Source organism: Pelobates fuscus, chromosome 11 (genome assembly GCF_036172605.1).
Source record: "Pelobates fuscus isolate aPelFus1 chromosome 11, aPelFus1.pri, whole genome shotgun sequence".
Lineage (NCBI taxonomy): Eukaryota > Metazoa > Chordata > Amphibia > Anura > Pelobatidae > Pelobates > Pelobates fuscus.
Genome location: NC_086327.1, coordinates 93,029,451 through 93,050,562, shown reverse-complemented (window position 1 = coordinate 93,050,562; position 21,112 = coordinate 93,029,451). Strand labels below are relative to the sequence as shown.

General features: G+C 45.9%; 1 protein-coding gene across 1 annotated transcript in view; it reads left to right on the top strand.

Moving 5' to 3' along the window:
• The window catches only part of RNF207 (ring finger protein 207), a 78,852-nt gene that overhangs the window by 37,117 nt on the left and 20,623 nt on the right, over positions 1–21,112 (top strand). Inside the window, exons 9-12 of the mRNA XM_063437201.1 lie at positions 4,050–4,122; positions 4,216–4,284; positions 6,202–6,270; positions 12,691–12,812. Coding sequence (XP_063293271.1) covers positions 4,050–4,122; positions 4,216–4,284; positions 6,202–6,270; positions 12,691–12,812 — 333 coding nt within the window. The remainder of the gene's footprint in view (positions 1–4,049; positions 4,123–4,215; positions 4,285–6,201; positions 6,271–12,690; positions 12,813–21,112) is intronic.

The window sequence follows — 21,112 nt, the reverse complement described above, 5'->3', positions numbered from 1 at the left end:
TCGCCTTAACCTAGACAAAACGGAAGCACTCCCAGTACAAATACCCCAGGAAGAACTAGACACTCTAAAAATAACATACCCATTCCGCTACAACACCACGCACATACACTATCTAGGTGTCGACTTACCAATAGATGTCTCCCAGACATACCGACTCAATTATTCCCCCCTACTGCTAAAAGCGACGGCCGACCTGAAGTCATGGGAATCCCACTCTATCTCATGGCTAGGAAGAGTAGCATGTATAAAAATGAATCTCCTACCGAGGTTTTTATACTTATACCAGACGCTACCAGTTCAAGTAGTCATAAAAGACTTTAAACTATTACAAACGCAAATAGATCGCTTCATCTGGGCCAATAAGCGAGCCAGGATACGAAGAGACATTCTCTACCTCCCGACGCGATCCGGAGGACTTGGCCTACCCCACTTTCTCCATTATTTCCATGCAGCACAACTTGCGCAGATCAAGGCACTGCACGCCCCCAAAGGGATGAAAAGATGGGTAGACCTTGAACATAACCTGTTTGGCCAAGATTTCCCCTCCCTCTATATATGGGTCCCAAAACAAGCAAGACCACGACCCCCACCCACCACACCAGCACTTGACACCTCCATTACACTCTGGAACAAACTCTCTGTAAAACATGCACTCACGACGAACCCCTCGCCCTTGACACCAATCCTGAGAAACGAACACTTCATACCGGGCATGACCCCAAAAGACTAAGCTCACTACGAAGACAACGACCTTGTCAGAACATACCAATTCTTTCGGAACCAAAAAATCATTGCATTCGCAGACTTACCTCAAACCAGACCACTCACCACACACGACTTCTTCCGCTACCTGCAAATCAAAAACCTCCTAGACACCCCCTCATATAAACAAGCCGGACTTACACCCCTTACAGCCTTCGAACAGGCGTGTATCCATGCCCCCATACAAAAAAGCCAGATCTCCACAACATACACACAACTGCTCAAAACAACAGGGACCCGACCACCAGGGTATGTCAAAGCATGGGAAAGGGATCTGGGACCACCCGCAGATCCTACAGACTGGAACGCTATATGGGAAGCCACAGCGACAGTAACAATATGTGTAACACATAAAGAGCAAGCATACAAAACCATGATGCGCTGGTACCACACACCGCTAAAACACAAACAAATGGGACTCTCCACATTAGATAGATGCTGGAAGGGGTGCGGCCAACAAGGAACGTACTATCACATGTGGTGGGAATGCCCATACATAGCACAAATCTGGACTGACATAGTGGCCCTGGCCTCAAGAGTCCTACACGACACCATCCCAAGGGACCCGTGGCTGTGGCTACTATCCAAACCACTAGAGGGCACGCCACGAGCTCATAACAAACTACTGGCCAAACTAGCCTTAGCCACTAGGAGAGCCATAGCCTCCCACTGGGGTGCACCAACAACCCCATCACTCACCGACATAAAAAAAAAAATGAACGAAGCCAGATCCATGGACAGTCTATCAGCACTCATTCACGACACCATAACCCACTGTGATAAAATATGGGACCTGTGGCTCATGGAACCTACCACTGCCATTTAGGGGAAATACCTATGGTTATTTAAAAATTAAACACTAGACAGTAAGACTAGTCAACTCGCTCCCCTACTTTTGTACAATCATACGACCTGGCCGTTCTTAAATGTAGACCCACATTTTGAGTCAACGCCAACAAACTACACAACCTACAGGTCAGGGACGCCTATCCCCCCCCCCCCACCGACGACCCCACCGGAGACTCCAAAGTAGGGAACCCCCGAAATACGCCCCATTCTCGAACTGGGCTCCATCCCCTAACACCCTTTACGTTTTATTTACTGTTCCTTGTACCGCAACAAGGAAACATGACTGTACATATAAGCTTGTTCATACTTCCTGTTGTTTATTGTTCGCTCAAAATGTTTAGAAATTTGTCTGGACAGAACCCCTTCCGAAAACATGACGCTGCAACACCAGATAACTACTTACTCTACTAATATATGCCTCTCTGTATTACAATGTTTCTTCTTTTTGAACTGGTTACACTTTGGCTCTAGCATAAGCCCACACAGTATCTTTTGTGCAACATTCATGTCCATGTGAACTCTGTCAAATGTACAATAAAGAATATATATGAAACAAAAAAAAAAAAAATCTCGGCAAGACACCACGGAATTAAAGGCACTCACTATTGTAACAAGATGTATGATGGACTTTCCTGCAGTTGACCGATCCTTCGACTACTTGCTTATTTAAGTATCATATCATTACGACATGCCCTTATATTGATGTACATTTGTATTGTATTTCACTACTGTTATGCTTTTTGGTGCCTTGCCTTGCAACAAATAAAGAATTTATAAAAAAAAAAATATATAAAACCAAGTATAACATAAAAATTATAAAACACTAATGCGTTTCACCTACAACAGGCTTTCTCAAAGTGTTACAGTTTATAAGACCTATCTTGTTTAAATAGCTTTAAAACAGACCCAGATCTCCATGCATTTTTAGCAACTGACATTAATTAGAATTTTTCAGTGGATACAGTGTATCAAGACACTATTTAGATAATGTTACTAAGATCTTTCAGTACAGTTTTCCATGTTAACCCCTATTTTTTGATCCTTGCAACTACCAGCAAATATTGTCTGGTTTGAATCATACAGCGAACAGGTGATACGTTTGGTATACTACCTAGTGGTATTTATACAAAGGGCTCCTTTGCTTTTCAGCCCGGTAACATAACCATATAAGAGGTAACTTCTGTGTACATATGTATATAATATATCACTATTTCTATCCAGCTTTAGCGGCATGTTTTATTAAAGGTGTCCACATCAATCCAACTAATATGTAAATACCCCACTTTCTACCATATTGTAAACCATTATTGGATATAAATATGTGTTGGTGTACTTGTTTAAATCCCCTCAACGTTAGCATTTATACTGCATTTCATCCATTTCTGAGTCTCTTCCAACCCCTTTTTGGTTTATTTCATAGAGCTCATATCTGTTTTTGGGCACTTTTTAATGAGTGTATGTTATATCCTTTTAAGATAATTTAATAAAATAGATTTTAACACATGTTTAACTATATTATAACTTAGACTACAAGGGACCTTCTCTGTGCCCACGGAGACTTAGTCCCGTGGACACGCATATTCTTTTTCTATTTGAGAAAATGCCCTTGCTTAGTTAGACTTCAGGCCGTCACTAGGGATAATGGTAAAGAGAAAAATATAATATAATATGATAATAATAATAATACCCTTACATTTGGCAAAGGCTGCTAATATGCCCTCTCTGTGTTACTTCCAAGATGGCTTCTTGACTCTCTCTTGTGGGAACTTTAACCCTGTCCCCTGGCGCTATCAACCAATGATGGCCCTGAATAGAGAGGCCAATAGCATGCCTCCACCCATGACGCAACAGGCTCTACTGCCTGAATGGCAATTCAATGGAGATTCATGAAATTCCTTCTTTGAGGAGTCTAGGCATGTGCAAAACCTTTTGAAACTGGGCAGATGTCAAACCAGCCCCTAGTTTTGACATGACTAGATACTCTCAAGTAAGCTTCTTCAAACCGCTACCAATGAGGTGGGAGGGGCCCTGCGGAACTGAAACCTATTACAGAATTTATGAGACACTATTTGTTCCGCATATTTTTTGGCTTATCACATTTCCCTTCAGAGAAAGAATCTTACTGTTTCCAAACTATGGCAAATAATTTTTTTCCACACATAGAAAAGTGGTGGGGCGCTAACAAGTACCCCTATGGACAAGCCTTCACTGTTAATAACACTTTTTTGTTATAGCATGTCTAGAAAATGTGCCTGATTTGTTCTAAGAAAAAAAAATGGAGTGCAAGGATCAATGATTAAAGTAGGCCTTCCATCTAAACTTAATTTTCTATTAACCAACAACCTAAAAATATTTTTCAAATAATTCCTAGTTAAAACACTCTCGATATGGGTGTTTTAAATGACATTATATTTATTTTATCATTTTGTCTGTTTTAGTCAACATGAAGAGAAAGAGATGGCCTTCAAGGAGCAGCTTTCTCATTTGGCATCACTTTTACCCACTTTGCAGGCAAGGAACTAACAATATCATATGATTTCTTAAATGTTATAATCGTGTATACAATTACTATTCAGCCTGTATGTGTTCTTTCTTTTTTTTCAGGTTCACCTTGTTACTTGCTCAGCATTTTTGAGCTCTGCTAACAAAGCGGAGTTCCTTGACTTAGGATATGTAAGTAAATGATCTTTCATGAAAGTGCTTTATACTTGGAAGTTTAATAGATTAAATACATTTTGAAGCCACTGCCTGATTCGTTAAATATCCAATGTAAAGATAAGTATTTGCAGCTCATTGCATCCCATTGGTAATATTCTTAGAGCTTTTGCTGAGATTATTTTACAGTAATTGAAGCTGCACTGTCACTTGCGAAATCTTTGCATCTTTTTCAAAGACTCCCACAGGTGACATGACTACTTCCATGACGGTGCCCAGAGGAAGAGAGATATAATTACCTACAGCTTTCCCTCCCCTTCTGTTTCAGTTCTCACTTCATCTCCTGGCAGCTTAATCTGCACAAAAATACAAAACTAGGGTTTTTGGAAGATCATCAAGTGAAAATGTGCCTGCTTCCATCGGCTGTCGTGAGTGACAACTGCTGGCAAATGAAAAGATGTGGCAGATAGAAGTTCTCTGTCTTTCCCCACTTTTCCATCCAAAATCAATAAGTTCGTAAGACAAATTAGTAACTACTTTTATCTTCTATCTCTTGAGTTAAAATAAAATTACTTTGCAGTCTATGTGAGTTTGTTCCTAGAGATTGAATCTTTACAAATCACTCAGAATTGACAGGGCTGCTTTAAGACAAATTCATTTCTCACCTCTAGTGCCACGTTATCAAAACTCTGCTTTTAGATCTTAAGCAAATTACACATTTATCTTAATGGCATTATTTAATTAATTGGATAAAAATAACAAACACAATCAATTGCTGGAAAATATCTAAATCTGAATGACAGACGATTTGGTAGTTTTTACAGTAGATCTGTTGTTCGCTACTTAAACTGTAACTGTCCCTTCTACCTTACTCAAAAATATAATGAATGATTGTGACAACTCAGAGTTCACCTTTTGTTATGGTTGTATTGTTATATTGAACCCTTACTGTTATTATTTTAATATTATGTTAAGCATAGTTATAGAGAAAGAGAGGGACTTGTTCTTTAGCAGATGTGCTGGGTGAGCAGGACATGAGCATGTGCCAGGGCTCTAACTGTCCTAACTGTCGGTGTCTCTTTTTTTCTGCTTTTAACTGTTTGATTTTTCTGGTGTGTTGTTCAGTTGCTGTGCTGTGTCTCTCTGGTTGTCAACTGACTAATAATATCAAAATAAATCGGAAAGTTTATAGTACAAAAACAGTGGTTATGGCTCTGTTTTTGGGAAGATGCCATCTAATATCCAGTAGCCGTGACAATGAGCATTATAAAACAATAAAGGTTTAGCTACATAAAAACTAAATATATTCTAACATACCATATAATATAACATGCTCTGTTACGCAGCATTAAAAAAAAGGAATTACAGAGATATTATACCCTAAGGGTAACTCTAGAGTTAGTTGTGGCAAACTGAAAACCAAGTTGCAAAAGTTAAAGGGACACAAGTACCAAAACAACTAGTACTTGATGAAATAGTTATAGTCTGAAGATCAGTTCTTTCTATTTGGGATTTAAATAATTTTGTTCCCCTGGACTCCTGGGCTCACACAACCTCCCTACACACTTCCTGACAAAGAGTTCCATTGTTTTTAGCTTCCCTTATTGCACATTTTTTTTAATTTAAACTTTTATTCCATGGAGGATGTGAGCCACACGCCAGGGAAGATATGGCTAAGGCTGCAAAAAACTTTTACCAGAATGGCAGAGAATTTAGTGGTTAGACTGCAGCAACGTGATCTGTATGACCAAACTGCTACATTAAGCTAATGTTGTTTTGGTGCTTAGAGTAACCCTCTTAGACCAAATAACCAAGACTGTCAATATGCTGTTATATTGAATACTACAATATGTTTTATTTGACTTTCACAGAGAATCAGAATACCTGTTTGATAGCTTTGTTCTGAGAAAATATTTTTCTTTTTTTTTCTGTTAGCAACTGATGGAACGTCTCCAACAAATTGTCAAACTTCCTCACCGTTTGAGACCATCCCAGAGCAGCAAAGTACGACTCCATTTAAATTACCCATGAAAATGTGCACATGTGTTGTAATGGAAATTCCATGTAGTTAAAGTGACAGTAACCAATAATGTCCATATTTCACTTCGTAGAACTATAGTAATATCCTATTACTAGGAAGGATGATGGAGGCTATTGGCAGAACTAACAAAGAGAGGTTTTTGGGCTCCTCTATAGAGCTTTGTTGACTAAAAGGTAGACTCTCAACTGTTGTAAAACTTCCATGATGCTTTGCCTGCCGGGTACTGACCATTTGCTCATTATTGCATGGTTGTATTTGTGAGCAGTGTCAGTGTGCTTGAATCTAGGCATGATTTTGTATGAAGTTGTGTTTGAATCCAAGTGTGTATATGTATGCAGTGTTGATGTTTGAATGCTGCAGTGTATTCACATATACAAATACACTGACACACACACACACGCACACAAATACACAGATCTAGATAAATTATACACAGATACACATATACACAAATAAATAAGACACAACATGCATATATTATGCTGCTACATTTGCATTTGGAGGTGACTGGGATTGATGGGAGTGGGCTAACGCTGTTTCCTCTCTGTGCTACCTCTCTTCTGCACTGTACTCTATACTGGGAGAAAGTGAAGGAAGCACGGCCTTGCAGGGGAAACTGACAAATTGACAGGTGGTCCAGGGACGTGATAAAGGGACGTGGGCCAATGGAGCGCGGGGCTCCTCATTAGATAGGCCCATTCAGGGCCGGCGCTACCTGTAAGGCAACCAAGGCAGCCGCCTAGGGCGCAACTTAGCAGGGGGCGCTGGATCCCTGTGCCCGGTGTGGCTCCTCATGCTGCACCGCCTGAGCGCTTTTACAAGCCTCAGGCGGCGCAGCACTGCTGCATGGAGGGCGGCCGGGTTTGAGTGACCGGCAGGAGGGAAGCGCAAAGCGCTCCCTCCTGCCGGTCTCTCCATGTAGCGTGGCCGGGCGGCGCGGGACAGGAACCTCTGTTTCCTGTACCCGGCCGCCGGCGGAATGACAGGAAGTGCTCACTCAGTAAGCGCTTCTCTTCAGTCCGCCGGCGGCCGGGTACAGGAAACAGAGGTTCCTGTCCCGCGTTCCGCGCCGCCCGGCCACGCTACATGGGCAGGAGGGGAGGGTAAGGACCACTAGGGGAGGGAGGGAGGGGGGGATAAGGACCACTAGGAGGGAAAGGGGGGTATAAGGACCACTAGGGGGGATAAGGACCGGGGGGGGGGGGTAAGGACCACGAGGGGGGGTAAGGACCACTAGGGGAGGGTAAGAATCACTAGGGGAGGGGAGGATAAGGACCAGTAGGGGAGGGGAGGGGAGGGGGGAGCAAGGACCACTAGGGGAGGGGAGGGTAAGGACCACTGGGGGAGTGGAGGGGGGCGTAAGGACCACTAGGGGAGGGGAGGGTAAGGACCAATAGGGGAGGGGTGAGTCAGGACGACTGGGGGAGGGGGGTGAAGGAACACAGGGGGAACGGGGGTGGGGAGGTAAGGACCACTGAGGGAGGAGGAGGGGAGGTCCACTAGGGGTTTGGGAGAGGGAGGACCACTAAGGGGGGGGAAGGACCACCAAAGGGGGGTAAGGAGGGAGGACTACTAAGGAGAGGGGAGGAGGGTAAGGACCACTAAGGGGGGGGAGATTACCACTAAGGGGGTGGGGGGAGTAGGGGAAGGTCTACTAAGGGGTTTGGGAGAGGGAGGACCACTAAGGGGTTTGGGAGAGGGAGGACCACTAAGGGGGGAGGGGGGAGTGAGAAGACCACCAAGGGGGGACTGCAGAGGGACAGGGGGCCAAGGGAGAGCACTAAGTGACAGAAGGGGAGAACACGGAGGCACAGAAAGGAAGGGGAAATCAATAATTGACCAGAGGGGAGAGCACTATGAATTTTTTTTTTTTTTAAATAAAGAGCTGTTCCCCTCTCAGTCCCTATCCTACCCCACAAACCCTCTCTTTCACACTACACACATACACAATGCACCCCCCCCACACACACACACAGAAACATACAATGCATTCCTACTCACACACAGACACACCCGAAACACACAATGCATCCCTTACGTTCTCTTACATAATTAATGCACCCCTTACAGACACACACTCAGGGGCGGACTGAGAACCCTCAGGGCCCCCGGGCAAAATAAATCAAGGGCCCCTTACAGGCCCCACCCATACTCCGCAGCAAGCGCCACCCATGTCCCGCCTCCATGCACCGCCTCCAGCCACACCCTACACAATTTTTAGACACAAGGAACAAAAGTGCAATAATCCCTTCAAGGCCCCAGTAGAGACTACAATGGGCCATGGAGGGGGGTCTTTCTAGCAGAGCCTATCTCAGTGTCCTTTAGAGAGTTAGAGAGAGTGTGTTAGAAAGAATCCCCTCCAGGCCCTATTAGAGACTACAATGGAGTCTAATAGGCTTGGAAGGGGGTCTTTCTAACAGAGGCCATCTCAGTGTCCCTGCTGGAAACAGTCGCCTCCAGGCCCCAGTAGAGACTACAATTGAGGGCTAATGGGCCATGGAGGGGGGGAGCATTCTAGCAGAGGCTATCTCAGTGTCCTTTAGAGAGTGTGTTAGAAAGAATTTCCTCCAGGTCCCATTAGAGACTACAATGGAGTCTAATGGGGCCTGGAGGGGGGTCTCTCCAACACTCTGGTTCCTATTCACAATATAGCAACACAACATAGCTGATACCTAGGCCAAGTTGGCTCCTCTTACCTTAATTACTGTTGCTGACTGGCAGTCTGTGGGCTTGCTGGAAGGCTGTGGGCTTACTGGCTGCGGCTGGCAGGCTGTGGGCTTGCTGGCTACTGCCGGCAGGCTGTGGGCTTGCTGGCTGCGGCTGGCAGGCTGTGGGCTTGCTGGAAGGCTGTGGGCTTACTGGCTGCGGCTGGCAGGCTGTGGGCTTGCTGGCAGGCTGTGGGCTTGCTGGCTACTGCCGGCAGGCTGTGGGCTTGCTGGCTGCGGCTGGCAGGCTGTGGGCTTGCTGGCTGCGGCTGGCAGGCTGTGGCTTGCTGGCTGTGGCTTGCTGGCTGGCAGGCTGTGGCTTGCTGGCTGCGGTTGGCAGGCTGTGGGTTTGCTGGCTTTAAGCCTAAATGGTGGCCTGTAGGCTGGCTGGCTGTCTACTGGCCAGCCTGTGGGCTGGCTGGCCTGTGGGTTGGCTGGCTTGCTGGCTACTGGGGCACTCGTAGATTATTTAAAAAATAATCCATGCACAATAACCACTACTACTCTGTGTAGTCGTTATGGTGCCAGGAGGGCCGGGCCCCCCTCCCAGAGTAAGTAGTCAAACCGTTTAAGAACAGTTTGACAACTTACCTGGGGTCTGCTGGGATATGAGGCTGTAGTAGGGTATAGAGCAGTGGTGCAATGTGTAAGGGGTGCAGTGTGTGTGAAAGGTTCAGTGTGTGTGAGGGGGTGTAGTGTGTGAATGTGTAGGGTGTGTGGGGCAATGTGTGTACGAGGGGGCTGTGTATGTGTGTGGCAATGTTAGTATGGGGGGCTGTGTGTGTATGGGTGGGCAGTGTATGTGTGTGTGTGTGAGGCAATGTGTGTAAATGTGTATGGTGTGTGTGGGGGCAGTGTGTGTGTATGGGGGGCAGTGTGTGAATGTGTATGGTGTGTGGGGGCAGTGTGTTTATGGGGCTAAAGTTCACTCTCACCACTGCGACCACCAGGAATACCTGGTGGTCACAGTGTTGAGAGTGATCTCTAGCCCGTAGCTCCAGGGCTAGAGTTTACTCTCGCAAGAGCCGTAACGTTGCCGTGGTAACCACGGCAACGATCTGTGCTCGCGCAAGAAGGACCCATAGGAGCTGCAGGCTGAGCTCCTGGGTCCTCTCTTCCTCCCTCCCCTGCCGGCTGCCCGCACGGTGCCTGCGGACAGGGGAGGGGGCAATTGCCCTCCTCTTACTCCCCCCTCCCCCTCTTCTTACCCCCCTCCCCCTCTTCTTACCCCCTTCTTACTCCCACTCTCTTCTTACCCCCCTTCTTACTCCCCCTCTCCTTACTCTCCCCCTCTTCTTACTACCCCTCCCCCTCTTCTTACTCCCACCTCTTCTTACTCCCCCCTCTTCTTACCCCCTCCCCGCTCTTCTTACCCCCCTCCCCCCTCTTCTTACTCCCCCTTCCTCTTTTTACTCCCCCCTCCACTCTTCTTACCCCCTTTACTCCCCCCCTCTCTTCTTACTCTCCCCTCTTCTTACCCCCCTCCCCCCTCTTCTTACTCTCCCCTCCCCCTCTTCTTACCCCCTTCTTACTCCCCCCTCCCTTCTTACCCCCTCTCTCTCTTCTTACCCCCTCCCTTCTTACCCCCTCCCTCCTCTTACCCCCCTCCCTCTCTCTTCTTACCCCCCTCCCTCTCTCTTCTTACCCCCTCTCTTCTTACCCCCCTCCCTCTTTTTACCCCCCTCTCTCTTTTTACCCCCCTACTCCCCTCTCTCTTTTTACCCCCCTCCCTCTCTCTTTTAACCCCCCTCTCTCTTTTAACCCCCCTCTCTCTTTTAACCTCCCCTCCCTCTCTCTTTTAACAACCCCCCTCTCTCTTTTAACCCCCCTCCCTCTTTTAACCCCCCCTCCCTCTCTCTTTTAACCCCCCTCCCTCTTTTAAACCCCCCTCCTCTCTCTTTTAACCCCCTCCCTCTCTCTTTTAACCCATCTCTTTTAACCCCCCCTCCCTTTTAACCCCCCCTCCCTCTCTCTTTTAACCACCCCCTCTATCTTTTAACCCCTCCCTCCCTCTCTCTCTTAACCCCCCCCTCTCTTTTAACTCCCCCCCTTCCTCCCTCTCTCTTTTTACCCCCTCCCCGTAGCGTGGCCGAGCTGCTCTGCGTCCGCGGTGCCGGCCGGATTGATAGGAAGGTGCACACACACTGAGTGTGCACCTTCCTGTCAGTCCGGCCGGGTACAGGAAACAGAAACTCCTGTTCCGCGCGGAACAGGAGTTTCTGTTTCCTGTACCCGGCCGGACTGACAGGAAGGTGCACACTCAGTGTGTGTGCACCTTCATATCACTCCGGCTGGCACCGCGGACGCAGAGCCTCTCGGCCACACTACGGGGAGGGGAGGGGAGAAGCTGCAGCCGCCTGAGCGCTCTTAAGAGAGCGCTCAGGCGGCTGCAGCATTTAAAGGGGCGGCCGGGCCCCCTGAGGGCGGGCCCCCCTCCCGGCCAGGCCCTCGGACCATGTCCGAAGTGCCCGACCGGTCAGTCCGCCCCTGCACACACTGCATTCAATTACATACACAGAAACAAACCTTGCACTCCTTACACACACACACACACACACACAGAAACATACAATGCATTCCTTACACGCAAACACACACTACATACCCTATAAACACACTACATCCCTTACACAAATTGCACACATAAAACATGGATGGGCCATGTAGGTGGATTTATGGGTGGGCATTGTAGGCCCAGACCTTGAGCTGTGTAAGGGGGCCTAGAAAATGGAGCTGCTTCCTGTTCGTTAATTGTTGGGAGCACTGTTAAAAACAGTCTCCAGAGAGCCTCTTCTACACCAGACCTGTGGAGCCAGACTGAGCCCATCATCAGCCTCTTGTCCTCATCTGGTGGTAAGTAGGCAATCCAATATATTATTAGTGGCACTAATCTCTAATTTACCTCACATTAAATGGATACTATAGTCAACAGAAGCACTACAGCATAATGTAGTGGTTCTGGTGTCTATAGCCTGTGCTTGTAGGCTTTTTAATGTAAACACACTGTCTTTTCAGATAAAAGACCCTTTGTGAAGACTGGCGTTGGCCCATATGGCAGAGCATATGGGCGGGGCATTGTGATGTCACATGGTGGGCAGGACATATGGGGGGGGCGGCAATTTTTTTTTTGCCTAGGGCGGCAACAATCCTTGCACCGGCCCTGGGCCCATTGGATGGCCCTTATTGTTAGGGCTCTTCAATGGGCCCCTCAGGCTTGGGGGCTCTGGTGCAGTTGCTGTTACTTCACCACCATTAGTTCTGCCCCATATGGAGCACAGAATGCTCCTATCCATGAATATTGATGTATTATTCAAAGAACTGTTTTATGTTTGTTTGCAAATAGTAAAACATGTTCACTGACCTATATGTAATATGTAAGATAACTAAATAAATAATAAGCACAGTTAAACTGATGTGCTTATTTTATAGAGACAGGATAAACACCGTGCAGACTCCTGCAAATTGCAGAGCACTAAATTTGCCAGACATTTACATTTGAGTCTAACCCAGGTGTACCTATGCTTTCCTGAATATAAACTATGCTGCAGTTACTATGTAAGAAAGTTAACCGTCCAGTTAATGCATGTAATTATTGTTGCTTAAACAGCATTAAAGAGTTTATATCAGGATAAATGTGAAAATGGCAGAATTGCGCTTCACATCTGTTTTATCTTTTAGATTAATACGGACTATGGATCGGAATTTGCTCGCTGTCTGGAACCACTGCTGCTGCTAAACTTGCGCCGAGCTGGCAGTGTGAGCGGAGGCTGTGTGGGTGCAGGGCACAGCAATGTAAGCATGTAAGTATAATATACCTAGCTAATATGTTTTTTTTTTTTTATCAAAGAAAACAATCACTAATATGCAATGTGTTTTAAGCATGTATGTATACATTGCCTTTCTTTTTCTATTGTGACCTTAATATGATCCCTCTATGAGTGCTGCCATTTTAAGTGATCAGTTGTCAGAAGAAATGCTCACTGAAGATCACACTGTTTTTTCCCAACTTTTAATGTCAGGGAAAAACTATTGAAAAGGTCTGGTAAAACAGCATCAAGGTAAATGTAGCTTTTAGAACATCCAAATGCATATTTTTGCATTTACAGGGTGTACATACCAGAAAGAACATGGGTTTAATTGACTGTGAAATTTATCATTTTGGGCCAAAATAGTTATATTGGAAAAATGTTCTCAACTTGTTAGTTTTTACTTTGTCGACTGTAAACATTCCTGTATCACTGCCCTAAAATTCCATGTTTGTTGAATGCTTAACAGTTTAGACCAGGCTTCCCCAAACTCCAGCCCTCTAGAGGTTGCTGAACTACAACTCCCATGATTCTCAGCCTATCTATTTCATTCATAGAATCATGGGAGTTGTAGTTCAGCAACCTCTAGAGGGCCGGAGTTTGAGGAAGCCTGGTTTAGACCTCAATCACTCTGACTTCTGCATGGATGTGTTTTTGCACTGTAAATGTTTGGGGGACACTATAGTCACCAGAACAACTGACTGCAGTCCCTATGAAGTTCAGTGCCTCCATGTTCTGCAGAAAGGCATGGAACTTTCCCCATAGAAATGTATTGAGTCAATACATCTCTATAAGGGGATGCTGATTGACGCAGAGCTGCATTTTGGGAAACCACTGGGTTGGCTGACATCATCAAGTTTGATGATCTTAGTCAAAGAGTTGAAGCATTGACGGTGCAAGCAGCAACTGGACTAAGCAGCGCTGGAAACGGGAGATGAAATCACCTCTTTATTGTATGTTCCTTTAAGTATGGACTGGCTAAAACCTGAGCTGTGCTGGGTATTTATAGGCTTGGTCAGTGACATCATAAGAACAGTGTGACATTACTGAATATATGGGTGGCTAATAAAGCACCACTGATGTTATCCAGGCACATACAGTCAGAGGGTTACTAACCTGGTGTATAGAAATGTATAATGTGTTTTAGGTATTGTCTTTAAGAGCAATAGGATGCTTCATAGAGAATAATTTCTTACATTTTAAGCAAATGCATCTTTGAAAAGGGATTGCACTTTACATTTTAGGGTTTACTCACAAAACAGCTCATTGTAGTATTCTAAAAATTCCAAAAAAAAACAACATTTAGGCTAAAATACTGAAGATATGTGTGCTTGGCACAGCCAGTTAATATATAAGGTGTTGTAATAAAGATGTATGTTAAGGGTGTTTCAAATAAGTCTTTTTAATGTATATATCTTCTTTCTGTTAATGGCTCACCATAATATACTTGTATATCACCTAAAAATATGAATACGCAATCGGACGTTCTTTTTAATAAAATATACATTTATTCTAGTCACAAAGCTAACCGCAATCCATACGTAAAAATGTAACATGTAGTACAGATTAACTGATGTTACAGAACGAGAGAGATCTTCAGTGGAGAGTAATCTCCTGTGTCTAGAAAGATCTTCAATGGAGAGTAATCTTCTTTGGCTAGAAGGTCAGGGGAACAATCGAAGAGTAGAACATGGTCCTTGGTCTACTGTTCTTTTATAGACATGACAATAATGACATCAAAACTTTTTTTTTTTCAATTTGACAATTTTTATTGATACACAGGTTAAAACCACTTTTGGTTCAATAGGGCACGAATATAAGAACACATACTCATCAACACTTCCTTTCAAGAGATAGTAACAACATGGCAGTGCCAGTAACACATGCAACTTTTCAATTCAGACAAGTTTACACATGCACGTACATTGGAGAGGTCTTTTCCCATCTTTTCTTTTCTTTCTTTCTTTCTTTTCTGGGAATCGCATTCGTCCACCCCTTTAACCCCTTAAGGACACATGACATGTGTGACATGTCATGATTCCCTTTTATTCCAGAAGTTTGGTCCTTAAGGGGTTAACACTTTATAACTCCAATATATCTTATGTAGTAGGTAGAGTATATTGTGCGGAGAGTCTTTAGGGTTGTGCATGGTAGATGTGGTGATTGACTGTGTCTATATGGCGAAGGCTGGCGTCCCTTCTGTAATGCTGCTGGATAGCTATGGGTGGTAGGTTATTTACTGAATATACCCATGAGTCTGTCCTCTGCCCCTGCCAGTCTTGTTGTGTGATTACGGTTACTGTGCCTTATTGTAGGGGTTCTCTTTTTGAGACCTGCGTATTCAGTTTTCGAGTAGGCAGGCTAATTATCGTCTGCCTACTGTTTTTAAAACACATATCAAAGTATATTGGGTAAAGAACTATATACAAAGTGGGAAGGTCTCATACTGACTCCGCTGTCCATCAGGGAATGTCAGGTTTACATGTCCGTTATAGAACCATACAAGCCGTTTACCAAATCTGTGTATAGTGCAAGGGGGACCTCAAGTGCTGATCAGTGAATAATATCGCTCTAATGGATAATTCAAAGGGATTCTATAGTGCCAGGAAAGCAAAGCCATTTTCCTGGCACTATAGGTTCCTACAGTGCCCCCCTACCTCTTGCCTCCCTCCTGCGGCGCTGAATGGGTTAAAACCCCTTCTGTCATTTTCCTGAATACAGCGCTGATGTCCCTCTGCACTGAGTCAGGCTCCACCCATGCTCATCCCTGCCGCCAGCCGATGGGGGAGACCTAATGCTCATGCGCAGCAACTGGCCCCGCTCACATTAGAATTTCCAGTGACAATCTGGAAGTCCTCATGCATAGCATCAGGGCACCCAGTGTCATTTAGACTAACAAAAGTCTGCTAAGAACCTGGAAGTCCCTCTAGTGGCTGTCTGGTAGACAGCCACTATAGGAGGAGTTAACCTTAGCAGGTAATTATTGCAGTTTCTCAGAAACTGCAATAATTACCACTGTAGGGTTAAGGGACATGGGACATTGCACCCAGACCACTTCAATGAACTGAAGTGGTCTGGGTGCCTTCAGTGTCCCTTCAATTCAGCAGTGTTGTCGTGGATTTTGTAATTTCCTTTTTCCTGTCTCCCTCTTTACTCCACCACTTTCTAAGCATATGTGTCTCCATCTCTGTCCACCTCTCTTGTCCAGAGGTGTTCCTCCCACTTGGTCCGTGCTTTTACCATATGTTTCGCAGGGCGAAAATGTTTATTGATCCTCATTTTGTAATCTAAATTCAAGGAAGCATGGTGAGTTAAGTGGTCTCAGCTCAGTGGACATGTTTGTTTCCAGGCTCTAGCGATTAGCAAATTTGCCGCTATTAAAATGTGGTACATTAAACAGTTATGTGTGTTTGTATATGTTTCTAGTGTCATAAAGTGTAGGCTGCTAGGTGTGAGACTGACGGTCGTGTTCAAAGCCGCAGATACCTCCTCTTCCACCATCTGCTAATAAAGTTTTATCTGTGAGCATGTCCAACAAATGTGGTACATTGAACAAATGCTGGAGATGTCATAGAAAAAGGCACAAAGTGATGGGATAAATACCGGTCAGCTGTTCTGGCACCATGTACCACCTATACTAAATCTTGCACATAAGCTCTGAGATGTGCACCTGGATCTTCCTTCATGTGCTAAGAAGATGTTCTTCCATTGCTCCTCGGGGAAGTGTTTACCTTTGTCTGTCTGACATATCAGTGCTAATTATATTTAAGTTGCAGATTAGTGATGTACCGAACTGTCCGCCGGCGAACAGTTCCCGGCGAAATTAGCGTGTTCGCGTTCGCCACGGCGGGCGGACACATGTGCAGTTAAATCCGCCCCCTATTCGTCATCATTGGGCAAACTTTGACCCTGTGCCTCTCGGTCAGCAGACACATTACAGCCAATCAACAGCACTCCCTCCCTTCCACACCCTCCAACCTCCCTCCCAGCATCCATTTTCGATTCATTCGGAAGATGCATGCTTAGTGAGAGGAGGGAAAGTTTAGCTGCTGCTGATTACATAGGGAAATTGATAGCTAGGCTAGGGTATTCAGTGTCCACTACAATCCTGAAGGACTCATCTGATCTCTGCTGTAAGGACAGCACCCCAAAAAGCCCTTTTTAGGGCTATAACATCAGGCTGCTTTTTTTTTTTTTTTTTTTCCTGTGTAATGTAATTGCAGGTGCCTGCCTGCCAGCTTCTGTGTGAGGTTCACATTGGATACTGTGCCTATTTGCCCAGTGCCACCACTCATATCTGTTTTAACAATAGGTTAAGCTTTACATTTAAAATAAATATTTTTTTTTCACTGTAATAGAAGAGCAGTTGCCTGCCTGCCAGCTTCTGTGTGAGGTTCACATTGGATACTGTGCCTATTTGCCCAGTGCCACCACTCATATCTGTTTTAACAATAGGTTAAGCTTTACATTTAAAATAAATATTTTTTTTCACTGTAATAGAAGAGCAGTTGCCTGCCTGCCAGCTTCTGTGTGAGGTTCACATTGGATACTGTGCCTATTTGCCCAGTGCCACCACTCATATCTGTTTTAACAATAGGTTAAGCTTTACATTTAAAATAAAAAATTGTTTTCACTGTAATAGAAGAGCAGTTGCCTGCCTGCCAGCTTCTGTGTGAGGTTCACATTGGATACTGTGCCTATTTGCCCAGTGCCACCACTCATATCTGTTTTAACAATAGGTTAAGCTTTACATTTAAAATAAATATTTTTGTTTTCACTGTAATAGAAGAGCAGTTAGTTGTCTGCAAGCGTCTGTGTTTCAGGCCTACTTCAGCGTGTGCTCTGCAGACCTGTGCCAGCGTGCTTTGACAGTTGCCAATCATATCTGGTGTCTCTATAGCGTGCTTTTACAACCAAAATTTTGTTTCCACTGTAATAGAAGAGCAGTTGCCTGCCTGCCAGCTTCTGTGTGAGGTTCACATTGGATACTGTGCCTATTTGCCCAGTGCCACCACTCATATCTGTTTTAACAATTGGTTAAGCTTTCGATTTAAAAGAAATAATTTTTTTTCACTGTAATAGAAGAGCAGTTAGTTGTCTGCAAGCGTCTGTGTTTCAGGCCTACTTCAGCGTGTGCTCTGCAGACCTGTGCCAGCGTGCTTTGACAGTTGCCAATCATATCTGGTGTCTCTTTAGCGTGCTTTTACAACCAAAATTTTGTTTCCACTGTAATAGAAGAGCAGTTGCCTGCCTGCCAGCTTCTGTGTGAGGTTCACATTGGATACTGTGCCTATTTGCCCAGTGCCACCACTCATATCTGTTTTAACAATTGGTTAAGCTTTAGATTTAAAAGAAATATTTTTTTTTCACTGTAATAGAAGAGCAGTTAGTTGTCTGCAAGCGTCTGTGTTTCAGGCCTACTTCAGCGTGTGCTCTGCAGACCTGTGCCAGCATGCTTTGACAGTTGCCACTCATATCTTGTGTCTCTATAGCGTGCTTTTACAACCAAAATTAGTTTTTCACTGTTATAGATTGAATAGCAGTTACTTGTCTTCAAGCGGCTCTGTCAGTCCTTCCTTCAGCGTGTGCTCTGCAGAACTGTTCCAGTGCACATTGCCAATCATATCTGGTCTCACAGTAGCTTGCACGCATAGTACCACTAATCCCAAAAAAAATGACAGGCAGAGGCAGGCCACCCCGCAGGGGCCGTCGTGGTCGTGGTGCTGTGATTCCCTTTTGCCCTAGAATAATGCCCAGTTTTCAGAAGCCACGTACCCTGAACTTGAAAAGTTCTGAGGACTTAGTTGACTGGCTAACACAGGACACCCAATCTTGTACAGCCTCCGCTCGGAACCTTGACGCACCATCCTCCTCCAGCTTAGCTTCAGGCACCTCTCAAGATAGCACTCACCCGCCTGCCGCCACCACCAAAACTAGCACCACAGCGGCTTTACTTGGTATGTCAGAGGAGTTATTCACACACCCGTTTGAAGAAATGAGTGATGCGCAACCATTATTGCTAGAGGATGTAGATAACAGGGATATGTCTCAGGCAGGCAGCATTAAACACATGGAGGTACGGTGTGATGATGATGATGTTGTACCCGCTGCTGCTTCCTTTTCTGAGTTGTCAGATACAAGCGAAGCGGTTGATGATGACGATGCGTCCATGGATGTCACGTGGGTGCCCGCTAGAAGAGAAGAAGAACAGGGCGAAAGTTCAGATGGGGAGACAGAGAGGAGGAGGAGGAGACCAGTTGGAAGCAGGGGGAGGGGGTCGTCGCAAGGAGCTAGTGGCACAGTCAGACAGCATGCATCGGCACCCGGGGTCAGCCCGACAGCACGCCAATCAACGCATGCTGTGTCCACCACCAGAATGCCGTCATTGCAGAGCTCAGCAGTGTGGCATTTTTTTTGTGTGTCTGCCTCTGACAACAGCGATGCCATTTGCAACCTGTGCCAAAGGAAACTGAGTCGTGGGAGGTCCAACACCCACCTAGGTACAACTGCTTTGCGTAGGCACATGATCTCACATCACAAACGCCTATGGGATCAACACATGAGTACAAGCAGCATGCCTACTCTAAGCCGCCATCCTCCTCCTGGTCCAGCATCTTCAGCCACGTCAACCACTGCTGTCCTCCTTGCCCCCTCTCAACCATCCGCCACTCCGTCTCCCGCCTTGAGCAGTTCCCGCTCATCTGCCCACAGTCATGTGTCTGTCAAGGACATGTTTGAGCGTAAGAAGCCAATGTCACCAAGTCACCCCCTTGCCCAGCGTCTGACAGCTGGCTTGTCCGAACTATTAGCCCGCCAGCTTTTACCATACAATCTGGTTGAGTCTGAGGCGTTCAAAAAATTTGTAGCTATTGGGACACCGCAGTGGAAGGTACCCGGCCGGAATTTCTTTTCACAAAAGGCAATCCCCAACTTGTACTCGATTGTGCAAAAGGAAGTCATGGCATGTCTGGCACACAGTGTTGGGGCAAGGGTCCATCTGACCACTGATACCTGGTCTGCATCACATGGTCAGGGCAGGTATATCGCCTACACTGCGCATTGGGTAAACCTGCTGACGGCTGACAAGCAAGGAATGCGTGGCATTGCAGAGGAGTTGGTGACACCGCCACGAATTGCAGGCAGTCCTGCTGCCACCTCCTCTACTCCTCCTACTCCATCCTCTTCCATAACCTCCTCGGCTGAGTCCTCTTGTGCCGCTGCTTCTTGCTCCACATCAACGGCACCCCCCCAGCTCCCCAGGTACTATTCCACATCCCGGATACGGCAGTGTCACGCCGTCTTGGGTTTGACTTGCTTGAAAGCAGAGAGTCACACCGGACAAGCACTCCTGTCCGCCCTGAACGCACAGGTGGAAAAGTGGCTGACTCCGCAGCAACTGGATATCGGCAAAGTGGTGTGTGACAACGGAAAAAATTTGATAGCGGCATTGAAGTTGGGCAAGTTGACACATGTGCCGTGCATGGCACATGTGTGTAATCTGATCATACAACGCTTTGTGCATAAGTACACAGGCTTACAGGACGTCCTGAAGCAGGCCAGGAAGGTGTGTGGCCATTTCAGGCGTTCCTACACGGCCATGGCTCACTTTGCCGATATCCAGCGGCGAAACAACATGCCAGTGAGGCGCTTGATTTGCGACAGCCCTACACGTTGGAATTCAACACTCCTAATGTTCGACCGCCTGCTCCAACAAGAAAAAGCTGTTAATGATAATGAATATTTGTATGACCGGGGTGCTAGGACAGCCTCTGGGGAGCTGGGAATTTTTTTTGCCACGTTACTGGACGCTCATGCGCAATGCCTGTAGGCTCATGCGTCCTTTTGAGGAGGTGACAAACCTAGTCAGTCGCAGTTGTGTGTGTGCGTGTGTATGGCTGTCTGCCTGTGTGTGTGTGTGTGTGACAGGGTGAAGATTTCTTGCACATGGGTGTGACAGGGTGAAGATTTCTTGCACAGGGCGCCCAAAGGCCTAAGGCTGGCCCTGCGCATGGGTCAGTGGCTCTGCACCAGACTTCCCTCCAATTGATCAAAGTTAAAGGATTTCAAGTGGACTGATTACAATTACAGGGCCTCTAAAGAGTCCTGTATTGTTATTTGTCGTCACTACCTTCCCGCGTCGGGAGTGGGTCATTTGCGCCCCTGCTGCCTTCCTTGCATGTGGTAGCTGTTTGTCAGGGATTTGTCAATCCATATCTGCCAAGTGACCCTATGTAGGGGGAACAGTCTCTATTCTGCTCTGTGTCAGTGTGTATCAGGGATCATTAGGATAGGTG